Source organism: Sceloporus undulatus, chromosome 2, assembly GCF_019175285.1.
Source record: "Sceloporus undulatus isolate JIND9_A2432 ecotype Alabama chromosome 2, SceUnd_v1.1, whole genome shotgun sequence".
Lineage (NCBI taxonomy): Eukaryota > Metazoa > Chordata > Lepidosauria > Squamata > Phrynosomatidae > Sceloporus > Sceloporus undulatus.
Genome location: NC_056523.1, coordinates 227,231,175 through 227,245,064, shown reverse-complemented (window position 1 = coordinate 227,245,064; position 13,890 = coordinate 227,231,175). Strand labels below are relative to the sequence as shown.

At 42.5% G+C, this 13,890-nt stretch overlaps 3 protein-coding genes and 1 long non-coding RNA gene across 7 annotated transcripts in view; 2 read left to right on the top strand and 2 right to left on the bottom strand.

Moving 5' to 3' along the window:
* Window positions 1-933, bottom strand: part of LOC121920992 — a 1,228-nt gene extending 295 nt beyond the window's left edge. Inside the window, exon 1 of the long non-coding RNA XR_006101815.1 lies at window positions 802-933. This is a non-coding gene — a long non-coding RNA (uncharacterized LOC121920992). The remainder of the gene's footprint in view (window positions 1-801) is intronic.
* Window positions 1-6,925, top strand: part of SPICE1 (spindle and centriole associated protein 1) — a 44,670-nt gene extending 37,745 nt beyond the window's left edge. Inside the window, 5 exon segments of the mRNA XM_042448368.1 lie at window positions 765-957; window positions 1,335-1,437; window positions 2,701-2,768; window positions 3,901-3,974; window positions 4,813-6,925. Of these exon segments, the coding sequence (XP_042304302.1) occupies window positions 765-957; window positions 1,335-1,437; window positions 2,701-2,768; window positions 3,901-3,974; window positions 4,813-4,866 (492 nt within the window). The 3' untranslated portion in view covers window positions 4,867-6,925.
* Window positions 1-13,890, top strand: part of NAA50 (N-alpha-acetyltransferase 50, NatE catalytic subunit) — a 293,674-nt gene that overhangs the window by 211,930 nt on the left and 67,854 nt on the right. The gene's annotated exons all lie outside the window — the stretch shown is intronic.
* The window catches only part of LOC121920987 (butyrophilin subfamily 2 member A2-like), a 54,608-nt gene continuing 47,647 nt past the window's right edge, over window positions 6,930-13,890 (bottom strand). For both annotated transcript variants that reach the window (XM_042448372.1, XM_042448371.1), the window contains exon 3: window positions 6,930-7,240. In XM_042448372.1, the coding sequence (XP_042304306.1) occupies window positions 7,206-7,240 (35 nt within the window). In that variant the 3' untranslated portion in view covers window positions 6,930-7,205. The remainder of the gene's footprint in view (window positions 7,241-13,890) is intronic.

Sequence of the window (13,890 nt, the reverse complement as noted above, 5' to 3'; positions counted from 1 at the left end):
ATTATTATTATTATTATTATTATTATTATTATTATTATTATTATTATTATTCATTCTCTATAAGGTCTCATGTGGCTATTAGTCTGACCCCAAACTGCAATCATAAAGTTCATTTTAAAGGCTTAATATACACATATAAGCATTTGGCAACTTCAGAGTTAACCTCAGAAGGCTAGTCCTTTTCCTTCATGGTTGCTGCAGCCGCTCCAATCCTTTGCATTGGGCTTCCTTTTGCTTTCTCTCTTCTTATTCCCTCTTTAAAAAAAAATGCATCCTTTCTGAGATCTGTGCTTTGTAAACTCAAAAATCCCAGTTTTTCTCCCTCCTCCTTCCCCTCTCTCTTTCTCTTAGGAGTGCAAAGTAGGATTCATTATGACAAGGGCTCCTTGGATGAAGAAAACATTCACTGGCCTTGCAAACAACTCCTTCCCCTTGAATAGTAATTTCTTATGCAATAGTGTATTTAACAATTTGTTAAAATATAATTAGATTGTGTCAATTGCAATGCCTTTTGTCTGAAAGAAGTACTGTAATCCTGTTGGAAAATAGTATTTCTGGAGCTTGTGTTGTCCATCATGCCATTTGTAATGTTAAGCAGCATGAGGTTCCTAAAAGTAAACTGTAGAAGTAAACATGATCATTGTTGCTACAATTGTGCACATCAGATGTGTTGAATATTCTAAACAGCAGCATTCAGTAATTAAATAAATTCATTTCCTTTATAACATGCCTTTATAAAAAGTGCCTCTTAAATGCTCATCTAGAGAGATAGCCAAGCCATAAGCAAAGTGAAGGAATTACCAAAGAGTTTGGATGAACGAATAGCTGAGTTGAATCGCCAGAGTGCAGAAGCACGTGGAAAACTGTTGCTGCTGACGAAACAGGAAATATTATCCCCATTCATCTCTGTGTCTCCACCAGTTTCACCAATTCCATCACCACCTGAAAACTTAACTGGTATGTTCCAAATAGGCAATATAATTTCTTATAATATTGATGGCTGTTGTCTTCTTTAACAGAATGTTTTTCTGATTTTTAAAAAATCTAGCTGCTTTTCCATTTAATAGGTTCTCAAAGTTTGTTGTTTTGTACATTCAAGTCATTCAAATCCTAAGGCAAATCTGTCACAGGATCTTTGCGGCATGATTTGTTCAGAGGAGATTTGCCTTTGCTTTCCTCTGCAGCTGGTCACTCCCAGAATCCTGGTCCAATACTCAAACCACTGCATCACATTGACTCTGTTAAGTACACACTGGTGCTCAGAGTAGCTTATCACTTTCATACAATCTAGCTATCTTCAAGTAAACAGAAACTGACCTTCATGTGTTTTCTAGAAAACAGAAGACAGATAACTGAGGTGTCTGTTCCAGTGGCAGAAACTCTGGATAGTTCTAAAGAAGATATGCCTTTCCCTGTCAGTGGGAGCAATGCAAGGAGGTAAAATTCAGTTACTTCCTCTTTTTTCACAGGTCAGCCAGAAGCTTTTAAACTTAGAATCTTGGAATCAGTATTATGTAGCTGATAGACACTAGTTCCCAAAATGTAAATGATGGATTGTAAATTTATGTTCCCATTTGGCTGTCTTGACTTTGTTTTAACTACCTAGCTCTATTCATGTGCATGTCACTTTGCAGAGTGAGAAAGAAATGTCACAAACCAATAAGCAGGTCTCTTCTAGAAGATTCTCATTATTTTTAAAAAGCTGTTTGGGAAAGAGTTTACTGGAATGGGTGAAGACAAGCAAGAAAACCATAATACCCCACAGGCCCCATTCTATTTGCTCCCCCTCACCCCCAATTTTGGCCAGTCCATGATTTCTACATAAAGTACTTAAGTGGACACTCTAAAAACATTGAGAGATTTCAGCCACAATATCTGCTTAGAAGAAGCACAGCCAAACATGGAATCCCCAATGGTTTCTGCTGTATTTTGCCAATAATATTTTTCTTCAAAAGGTTGGGAAAGGAGCAAGGGGATTGTCTGCTCCCGGCTTGATATTGAGGAAGTAGACTATATATGTACAGTATATGCTATGAAAATTTTCATTAAAATGCTCTGTTAGTCTCCATGGCACAACAAGACTTTTTTGTTGTTGCATAAGGGAGGATTTAGACAATAGGATTAAAGCAGGGTGGGTGGGGGACATTAGGAGAAAGTAATACTGTAATGTAAGTCTGTAATTTATTATGCCTAGCCAAAGGTTAACACAATTAAAATTGTAGTTTGGTAAAATGCAGTGTAGTCTCCACAGCCAGATATAGTAGTGGAGAACAGAACCACCATATGGGTGTGTGTTCCTGAAGCATAGGGGTCGAGCCTTGCAGTGGGGGTTGTGTTGAAGGTTTATACATTTGTCTAAGGTATAAACTGAATCCTCTGACTGCCCCCACTATTGCCCAAGAAGGACAATTTTCGAGCAGGCAACACCCATTCCCTGTTTCCTTCCAGACCCCCACCTCCAGGGAGACGCAGCCCCAACAACAGCAACATTATTTACCTGTCTTGACTGGGTAATGGTAGGTGGCTCCCTCCATACTGGTCCTGTAGCTGTGCCTGCTTTCTCTCTATTCCATTGGTTCTCCAGACTTAGTTAGAACCCAGCTATTTGTTTATGAAAAAGAGGATCAGGAATCATGCCAACAGCCATTCACTGTTTGTTGGCTTTCTTTCTTCCTGTCCCACTCTTGCTTTCTGACTCAGAGAAGCTTACAGCCAGGCAGCTGTTACAGAAGACCTCACAGAGATTAGAAGAATGCAAGAACCAGCAGGTATGTTTGACTCACATGCCCATACCCTCATGCTAGCTCCCATCGTTTGCAGCAGACCTCCTTCTCCCCACATAGATGCCTTGTCCAGGTTGGGCCCCTTTGCAGTGTAGGAAGGCTTTAATGCATTGTTTCAGTCCTGTGCCAGTAACAATCCAGATTGGGATCATGGTGCCTAGAAATTTGTATTGGGAAAAACCCTTCCACTGGAGGAGATAGGTAGACTTTTCACCAAACTGGGATCGAGGCTTGGGAATCCCAATTTGGATAAGAGTTTCAAAGAAGAATGTGTAGTTAAGCTCCTTTAAATGCTACACCACAGTCCCAATCCAGAGAGGTGAGGATAGTTGCAGGGTATGTGTTGCTGCCTGGCTAGGAAGAAAGAGAAATCTTTTTCCATAGACATGGAAGCTGAAGCAAAGAGTCTCTGTCCATTTAATTGGAATCCTCCAAGGGAACCCTTGGCTTGTGGGTTCTGAGAAGAATGACAAAGGGGCAAAACAGACTGCCCAAAAAGGACAGATTGGGGCCGCCCCAGAGCTGCTCACTGCAGAGCCATGGCAAACAGACGTGTGTGGCCCCAATCAGCTTTGCTGCCATGGTCTTGGATGGCGCTCTGAAAAGAAGTGGTTTTTAACCACTCCTTTGCAGAGTGGCCTTTCTGGGTTGAGGCAGCTTCCAGGCAGCTTCAAGGCGTGCATGTGATCTCCATGCCTCTAAACTGCCCAGAATCGGGCTTATTATGTCTGTCTGTGTTGCCCCCTAGATGGATAAATGACTGGAAAATAAGTCCTGTGAGGAAGGGCTGAATGTTGGAAGGAGTACATTATATCCTTCTCCACACTTTCTGTTACTAGAATACAAAGACATAGTAACGAAAATTAACTGTTAACAAACATGCAAAATGTTTCGTTCATTTGTTGTTTTCTTATTCTGAATTTTTGAATAAGAAGTTGATTTATTTCTACTGTTGTGTTCTCGTATATCCTAAACTGGGGGACTGTGGTGATGTATTCCTTTGGCTAGATCATGAAAAATAAATCCTTGACTCTTACCCTCCAGTTTCTGAACAGAGTAGGAATTTACAAAAGAAATTCCTAAGAGTTTTCCCACTTCTTTTCATTTATTGTTCTAGATCAAAAAATGTATCTGCCACAAAGTATCTCGCTGGGAAATGTACAGTTGAGAAACAACAGCCACAGGATAAAGGTTTGTATTCCTTGGAGGAAAAAACATAAGCCTGAAAAAAATGGAAATGATAAATTAAAAATCTTATTGGACTTTTAAGATCCGAACTGGCAATACAATTAAAACATACATTCCAGGCATAACTGTGGTTGAAAAGAAGAAGTTGGATTATAGATGCGGTAATCTCTGGGACAGTAGAATTGAAGAGAAAGAAAAAGAAAAGGTTTATGGAATATCAAAACGTACAAATGGAGATTCAGCATCACTGGGGGGGAAAAACAATTGTGGCTCCAGTTGTTCAATAAAATACAATAAAACTGTCAAACCTTCTGAATGAAATCACAGTAGCACAGCCACATACAGTGACACTAGTAACATGCAACATTATCCGACAATACCTCACTTATTCTTATATGGCTCAAAATTTCACTCAATCGAATCTGTTAGACTGTGGGAGAAGGAATTGTTCTTGTGTACATTCAAGTTGACTCTGATGTGTGGCAGTCCTATAATCCTTAAGGTTTAGTGCAGGTTTGCCATTGCCTTCCTCTAAGGATGGGAGAGTGTGACTTGCTCAGGTCCCTACAATGGCTGAGCAGGAATTTGAATCCTAGTTCATCATTCAAACTATTAGACAATGCTGGCTTCAAGACTAGGGGGTCCCAAAAGAAGCCCAGCAAGGACTGAGTCTGTTCAGTAGCTGTAGAGCATTAAGTTGGTATTTTCAATAGATGTCTCTGTGTGTGTAGAATCAAGAAAATTGCTTGGGATGGGCCAGGAATGAAGTGACAGCAAAAAAGGGAGAGAAACAAGTCCCAGAAGTGTAACTTTCCTCATCCTTTTCTCTCCATTTCTGCAGACTGATAATCCAAAGGAAGAAGGCTGGTTTGCCTTGTCGACACACATCGGGTAGTACCAAGCCCAGCCATATGTACAGAATTTTGGTTTAAATTCGGTTTATGCTGTTCTTATAAAAACCTGGAGCCCTTTGAGCGAGAACTTGGACATATAAATATATTATATCTCAATAGAAGCTCATGCACATCTTGGACAGGAATGATGTCTGAAGAATTCTAGGCAGTGCTGTGAAGGCAGCTGGGTTACAAGGCTCATGTGTAGTACTTCATGGCGTTTCTTCAGCTTTAAGCACACAATTGACCACACAGGAGATCTCATACAGCAGCTTGCCATGTGCACCTGCATCCTCAGTGTTGCATGTTTAATCAGTGTGCACACTGCAAGCTACCCATATGAATTGGCATTTACTGGATATCCCTGTTTAGCATAGTATGATAAGGAAAATTCTATTTAGAATGTTTGTATGCCATTGAAATGATTAGTTTTAACAAAGACTTGATAATGTTTTAACCCATTAATGCACCCAGGCAACTAATTTTCAAAAATAAAGCAGTTTTTCTCCCAGTGGCAGCAGTGATTGGATAATGGAAGGGGTATTGTCTCATGTAATGCATATTCCTGAACTTTTGATCATAACTGGACTGTGTGTATGTCTGCTCATCTGATAGAGTGTGACCTATCTCCATTTGCCGGGCAAATTTATCTTGGCATAAAATGTATAGTCCCATGTATTAATCTCAAAAATTCTCCCAAGTAGTTTCCCCCCTCTTTGGAGAGGAATGTTTAATCAGAAAAGTACCATTATTGCTTTTGTTTATTTGTAGAACAGGAAGATGTGATGAGATACATTTGAAGGCTAAAATTTCAACCACACAGTACTCCCAGGCTGTACAATATAATCTGTGTAAAACTGCAGAATCATATGTGAATCTCTATAAAGATGTATAAATATACCTATCTGGTATGTGGAAGCAGGACAACCATGTGTGTATTATCTTCCTGCCACTTGAGACTGATGCATATAGTCTCTTGGGCGCTTTCCAGACCAGTGTTTTGCGCTGGCCTGGATATGTTCTAGGGTTGCCTCAGGGCATCCTTTACAGACACCCTGCAACCCTAGCATGTACCTGCGGTGTGATAATGGTGGCGCTCGTGTATACACGGGCGCCACCATTATGACGTCATGGCCACACCGCAGCCAAACAGCACGGTGCAGGCGTGACGTGCTTGCGCTGCTGCAGGGCACTTGTGGCACCCTTTCAGCGGCGCTGGAAGGAGCTCCAAAACAGAGCTCCTTTTCGCTGCGCCTATCGCTGGCACAGCCTTTACACAGCCGCGCCAGTGATATGGAAGAGAAAGGGGCTGAACGGCCCCCTTCTCTCCTTCCCCGCAGCTGTCTTGTCCTTGGGACACGCAGTCTCAAGGACACCCCTTTCCAGGCCGCTTGGAAGCAGTGTTTTGCTGCTTCCCCAAGGCCTGGAGAAACGGTGGATTGGGGGTTTTGGGGCTGCCGCTGCAGATGCCCAGGCCCCAATCCAGCAGGGAAAGGGGCGGGTGCAGGCCGCCTCAAAGGGGCAGTTTGCATCCCGCCTTAGTTGCCAGTGATGTAGGAGCTAAAGTGCACTGATTATGTGTTGTCATCTTAAAGCAGTTGTATCAACAGGTAAAACATGCAGTTGGAAGGCAAAACACAGCATGCATATCAAGTCTGGACAAATCCTAGTAATTTTCATTGTAAAATGAAAGCTGCTATCAGTGCTGCTGGCATGAGTCAACAAAGCATTCTGCTTTGTCAGGAGAGGATCTATGATAATTTTGAATTTACTAGCTTGAACAAAGGTCCAAGTGAGAGTGAATAAACCTAAATACAAATGAAACAAGTACTATTGGTAAGAAAAAGTACCATCTCGGAGGTAACAGGTCAGCTTATGTCCTTTTACCTTCTCCCTTCAGAAGGAGGTTTATTGCTTGGAGGAGTGTTTTTTTGGACCCAGTCTATTAGAAGCTCAAAGGTCTGTTGTGGCCAGGACCTTTTTGCTCAGGTTGAGCTGGTACACTAGCCATGTTTGTTCAGAGTGGGCCATATTCATGTAAAATAAATTTTAAAAGGCAGACTTGTTGGCCTTATTGGATTTTATTGTTCAGAGATTCGCAGGTACTTTCTGTGCCTAAGAACAACAACAAGGCAAACGTGACAATCATTTCATGTGGGTTTTTTGTGCAGGCATGCTTTTAATACATTCAAGAATATAACCACCTCCTTGCACTGTGGAGGGTTTTGCTATCATCTAGTCTACATTTTTCTTCTTTCTGCTGCCTTCAGATAACGTGTAAAGCTGAAAAGTATATGCGATGAAAGCAATAGGAGCTGATCTTTGCAGGTGGCTTGTCTTTCTAATAGTTATTGTACATGTTATGGTATTTCCTCTCTGAAAAAAAGAAAAAGTGAAATGGAGTATAACCTCACAAAGCCTACTAAAATTACTATAGCATAACAAAAACTATTACGGTAAATGACAAAATGTTACTGCTTACCACCGCCACCCCTCAATATTTCCTATATTAACATTTAATTCGTAAGGAAATTCTTACTACAGGAACACAGTGGAGATAGATGGCTATTTGAAGCCTGTTCTAACTTGGGGCGGGGGGAGATTGTCCTTAGAGATATGCTATGGAGTGCCTCCTTGTATAAGTACTGTATTCAGGATTGAGTTTCTAATCTTCACTAAACAGTGAGAGATGTTAATTTTGTAGAGTTCACACTTTGACGCTTCCTAGATCAGGAGTGAGTAACCTGTGGCTCTCATTTCTCATCCGCCCCAGCCAGCTCAGCCAGTGACGTGCAATGGTAGTTGCAGTTTAACAACAGCTAAACAACCACCACATATGAGACAATTGTTGTGTGCCTTCGAGTTCTTTCTGACTTAATGGCGACTTATCATAGGGTTTTCTTGGCAAGATTTGTTGAAAGTGATTTGCTTTGACTTGCTCTGAGGCTGAGAGTGTGTGACTTGCCCAAGGTCACTCCATGGATTTCCATGATCGAGCAGAGATTTATACTCTAATCTCCTGTTGTAGTCCAGTGTTCAAATGACTGCACTATGGTGGTTCTCAGTATGAGACAGACAGCAAGAAAAATCAGAAAGCTATTGCTATTAATTTACAGAGAGTCACTTAATAATGACAATGTGAGAGTAGTATCTCAAGTAACCAGTTTGTCCCTTCTGCCCCATTGGGGAGCCATTGCCAGGAAAGTGCCCATTAATTTACTAGGCTGTATCTTAGGCCTGTTACAGACAGGCCAAAATAAAGCTGCTTCGAGTCACTTTGGAGGTATGGTATTTCAATGATACATGCGTCCTAAGAGTCCAAAGGCCGCACCAAAGCCACACTCTGGTCCTAAGGACTGGAGTGCAGCTTTGGCTTAACTTCCAGACTCTTAGGACTATGTATCATTGAAATACCATACCTCCAAAGTGATAGTGACTTCGAAAGCAGCTTTATTTTGGCCTGTCTGTAACCGGCTATTAGTTTTGGCTTGTTCATTCTTCCCTGGGCGGCCAGCCGCACCCAGCCCAATGCACCACACCCCACGGCCCCCTGCCTCTTTCCTCACTGAACCATTGCCGCCCGGAACCGCGTTTGCTATGACCGTTTGAATGGAATGCAACCCCCATAATTCCGCGGAGTACGTTCGCTTGTCTCTTTTTTGGCCGTCCTCTTCCCTGCCTTACTGTCCCCTTTGAGTCGCGCCCTGTAGCCTTGCACGTCCGCCCCATTCGCGACCTGCGTACCGTTCCAGTATTCCCACCGTCCTAGGCATGTTGACTAGTTGTGGCGGTTCACTCCCCATCGGTCCCCACTTTCCATCCTCCCTAACCGATTCTGTGACAGCCCTTGCTTGCCCCCTCTGCCTTGGCTTTCTATGCAGCACCTGAATACATGGGCTATAGCCCACAAAATGTACACCAAATAATTTTTTTTAATCTTTAAAATGTCTCAAGGCTTTATGTTGTTTCTTTTATCTTTTGTTAATCTCCATCATATAAACTCCTGAAATCAGGAAAATACACAACCCTAGAAAGTTAACGCGGAGGTGCTCTAGGACCTGACATTTATTACCTGTAAATTGTTGGTCAAATATTATTTCTATATATTTTAAAACCTTTAATGGATTTAAACTAAAATGTGCAAACTTTCTTATTGAAGATCTCCAAATTTTGCATGTTCTGAAAATAAAACTTGCTATAGAAAAAACATTCTGTAGTAAAAAGCAAATGGCAGCTTTAAAATATAGCATTGATCAAACAAACAGTAATTAAGACTGTCCCTTAAGCTTTTGTGCCGAATTTCTTCCTTATGGCCTACTTCCAAATACTTGGAAGTATGAATTTTTCTGCGATAAGCTGAGAAACAAGACATGGTCCTAGTAGTAGAGATGCAATGCAGGAAATCCAATTCTAGTATGTTACCATGGAAAGCCACCCTTCATTATTTCTGCACTTTTTCTGTTGGCCAAGCGGGCTTTAATCGTTCTCAAAGGTTGTGTGAGGAAAGCAGCCTGACCTTAGAATCATAGATTCATAGAGTTGGAAGAGACCACAAGGGATCCAGTCCAACCCCCTGCCATTCAGGAACTCACATCAAAGCATCCCTGAAAGATGGCCATCCGCCTCTGCTTCAACGACTTCCAAGGAGGGAGACCCCACTGCCCTCGGGGGTGTGTTCCACTGTCAAACAGCCTTACTGTCAGAAGTTCCTCCTAATGTTCAGTGGAATCTCTTTTCCTGTAGCTTGCATCCATTGTTCCAGGTCCTGTCTCGGGCGAGCAGAAAACAAACCAGCCCCCTCCTCAATATGACATCCCTTCAAAATATTAAACAGGCTATCATATCACCTCTTAACCTTCTCCAGGCTAAACATCCCCAGCTCCCTAAGTCATTGCTCATAGGATGTGGTTTCAAGACCCTTCACCATTTTAGTCACCCTCCTTTGGACACGCTCCAGTTTTCACTATCCTTTTGAATTGTGGTGCCCAGAACTGGACACAACATTCCAGGTGGGGCCTAACCAAAGCAGAAATAGAGTGGCACTATTACTTCTCTTGCTCTAGACACTATACTTTTATTGATAAAGCCTAAATTGGATTAGCCTTTTTAGCTGCCGCATCACACTGTTGACTCATGTTCAACTATGTGTCTACTTGGACTCCTAAGATCCCTTTCACACGTAGTTTCATTCAGGCAGGTGTCACCATCCTATATCTGTGCATTACATTTTTCCGCCCTAAGTGCATACCATTACATTTCTCTGTGTTGAATTTCATTTTGTTAGCTTTGGCCCAGCTTTCTAGTCTATTCAGGTGTTTTGAATTTTGATCCTGTCCTCTGGAGAAGTATTAAACTTTCCTCCTAATTTGGCATCTGCAAATTTGATAAGTATGCCCTCAATTCTATCATTAAAGTTATTGATAAAGATGTTGAATAGCTGCCCAGGACAGAGCCACTGGGACCCATGTCACTCCACCAGGAGAGAGCCATGCTGAGCACACTTGGGTCAGCCCAGCCTACACATTAACACTTGGATACTGATCGACACCTTGTCTCTAGTCAACATCCATTTCAAATCATACTGACTCGTGTCTATCAAGCAAATTGAATTGCAAAGATGTCAGGGAAACTTTGTCAAAGGCCTTCCTGAAATCAAGATTACTATATCAACAGCATTCCCTTCATCTACCAAGATGGTAATTTTATCAAAGAAAGAGATTAGATTTGTCTGGCATGACTTCTTTCTCTGAAACCCATGTTGACTCTTTGTGATTATGGCATTGCCTTCTAGATGTTCACAGACTCTCTGTTTAATGATCGCTCCAGAATCTTTCCTGATATTGATGTTAGACTAACTGGGCAATAATTGTTGGGATCCTCTTTCTTCCCCTTTTTGAGAGAGAGGACAGTTTACCCTCCTCCAGTCTGATGGGACTTCTCCTTTTCTCCAGGATTTCTCAAAGATTATTGCCAATGGCTCCAATATTACGTTTGGCCAGTTCTTTTATACCCTTGGATGTAGTTCATTGGTCCTACGAGACTTATATTCATTTAGCTTAACAAGGTATCTCTTTGCTTATTCTGTGCTGAAATTCCCTATTCTGCCAGTGCTCCATTATCCTCAGGTTGAGCACCCTTTTCCTTTCTGAGAAGACTGAGGGAAGAAGGTGGTGTGAGTAATTCAGCCTTTTCTGTCTTCTGTTAGCATTTTGCCATCTCTCCACTGCAGTTGCCTACCTTCCTTCTTCTTCCTTTTGCTGCGGACATATCAAAAAACCCTTTTTGTTGTTCTCAGCCCTCTCTAGCAAGCCTGAGTTCATTCTGCACTTTAGCTTTTCTGACTTTATCTCTAAACAGACTAGCTAATGTTTGAATTCCCTTTTGGTGATTTCCCATTTTTCCATTTCATATACAATATATGTTCCGTTAAAACTTTAGCTCAGTTGAAAGTTCCTTAGTTCTGGTTTCTTGAGGCATCTCCCACTTTCTTTCTCACTGAACTGTTTTAAATTGTGCCTTCAGTATCTCCCTTTGAGAAAACTCCCATCCATCCTGAACTCCCTTCTCTTTTCGTACTCATGGCAATGGGTCACCCCAGAGTATTCTCTAAGTTTACTGAAATCCGCTCTCCTAAGTCTAGAATGGGTTGTCTGACTATGCCTGGCTTCTCCTTTCCACTGTACAACAAACACCAGGAAACACATGGTCACTTTCCACCTCTAAATTCCAAACTTGCACCCCATTACCCAAGGTGCTTTACAGACAGCCCAAAAAGGACGGTCTGCCAGCGCCGCTGGTTTCTGCATCCGGGAAACCGCAGCGGACAACGCGTGATCCCGGACGCAACAAAAAAGAAGCTGCAAAATGCAGCTTCTTGCGGCGCGGAACATGGCGCACTGACGACGTCATTTCTGCCACGCGATGTGCGGACGCTGGCGTCTGCGACGTCAAAATAGTGCCCGTGTAGAACATGCGGCATCATTTTGTAGCGCCGGCGTATACTAGGGTAGGCATCCGGAAAGGGCACCCCTTTCTAACCTAGTACGTGCACAGCACGTACTTTTGCCCGTCTGTAAAGGCCCAAGTCTCCTTTTAGATCAGATCTAGATTAGCTGACCACTTTATTACCTCTTCCACCTTTTGGAAAATGAAACTGTCTTTGAGGCAAGTGGAGGAATTTGCTAGACCTTGAGATTTGGCTGAGTTGAATTCCAGCAAATATCAGGATAGTTGAAGTCACCCATCACAAACTACATCTCTCTTTCTGAGTGTTGGTCATCTGTTCTAGAAAGACAGCCAATCTCCATCTGACTTGGAGTTTTGTAGTAGACTTCCACAATAAATCCCTGTTGTTTCCCCCTTTAATTTTTATCCATATGCTCTCTACCTGGCTGCCGTATTGATGTCCTGGATCTCTTCAACTGGTGTAAATATCTCTGACTATAGTGCTATTCCTTCCTTTCCTGTTGGCCTATTCTCTTTAAAAAGGTTATACCCCTCTATTTCTACATTCCAATCATGAGATTCATCCCACAGTTTCAGTGAGCCTATTATATCATATTTGCTTTGTGTGTACTAGGAGTTCAAGTTCATCTTGCTTATTTCCATGCTCTGTACATGTAGTGTACAGACATCGCAGACCATGGGTTTGTCCTTTACTTGCTGCTGGTGCAAGTCTTTGCCTTCCACTGTTGAATCCTTGCACTAATTTGTCTTGTTCCTCTATGTCAGTTTGACTATTGTCTCCAGCCCTTTGTCTCCTTAACATTGTCTCCCTCCCCCACAGAACTCAGATTTAAAGCCCTCCTGTAATTTTAAGACTGTTGGCAAAAAAAACATTTCTTCCCAACTGCGTGAGATGCAACCCATCCGTTGCCAGAAAGTCCCTTCTCATGGAACCACAGCCCATGATCAAAAGAATCCAAATCTTCTTAGTGGCACCATCTGCGGAGCCAGTTGTTCACATCCGCTATTTTCCTCTCCTTCCTGGACTGGGAAGAGACGAGATGACAACTTGTGCATCCATTTCTTTCAGCTTCCTACCAAGAGCCTCATAATCCCTTCTGATGTTCTGAAGGCTGTGTCTTGCAGTATCATTGGTTCCAACATGGACCAAAGAAGGGTTATTGGCCAGTGCTTGACCAGTCTTGTCAGCCTCCCTGTCACATCACGGAATCTTTGCCCCGGGGGGAAGACAATACACCTCTCGAGACATCTTTTCAGGCCTACAAATCACTGCTTCTGTACCCCTCAGCCAAGGAAATCCCCCAGTACAAACACATGCCTGCTCCGAGGCTTAGCAGCGACTGTTCCTTTCCTGAAAGTAAGAGGGCATGATGATTTGTCTTTGAACCAGTTGGCTCTACAACCAGTAAATCACTTACTTGGGACTTTATGGATGGATCTGACAGGTCTGTTAAGCACATTTCTTCTTCAATGTGACATGTATAGATCTCATGAAGCAATACGGGGTATTTCAAAGGAAAAAACCACCCTATGGGACCCATCTTGCTTCTCTTCCGGATCTCTGTTGTGAAGTAGCTGGACAGATCCTCTTCCCTGGGTTACGCCAGGTTACCTTTGGCATGTGGTACCACTGCTGAGATACACTTGGCCACCAGTGTATCATTGACTGTGCTGAACTGCACACTGGGCTCTTCAGCATCGTGACGAGGAAGGAAAACAAAAACAAGACAAATTAAGGCAAACCAATTACAGCTGGGGGATATTGCACTGGGGGTCTCTTAAGCAAAGACTGAAAAGTATGAGTGAGGAGGATGGAACATATTCATGCTTTCTAGAAGGCACAGAACACTTAAGGCACTTGAGTATTTAGGATGAGTATGTTTCAGTTTATGGAAGGCTGAAGAGGGGTAGTGTGGGTTCACACTAAAGCAAACCTTCATAACCCCATCCTCCCACTCATCCAGTCAGAGGGTACAAAACTAGCCCTCCCTCAACCTGTTGCCTTGGATTTGGTGCTGCAGTTCATAGCGTCTTTGGCCCTTTGGCTATGATGACTGGAG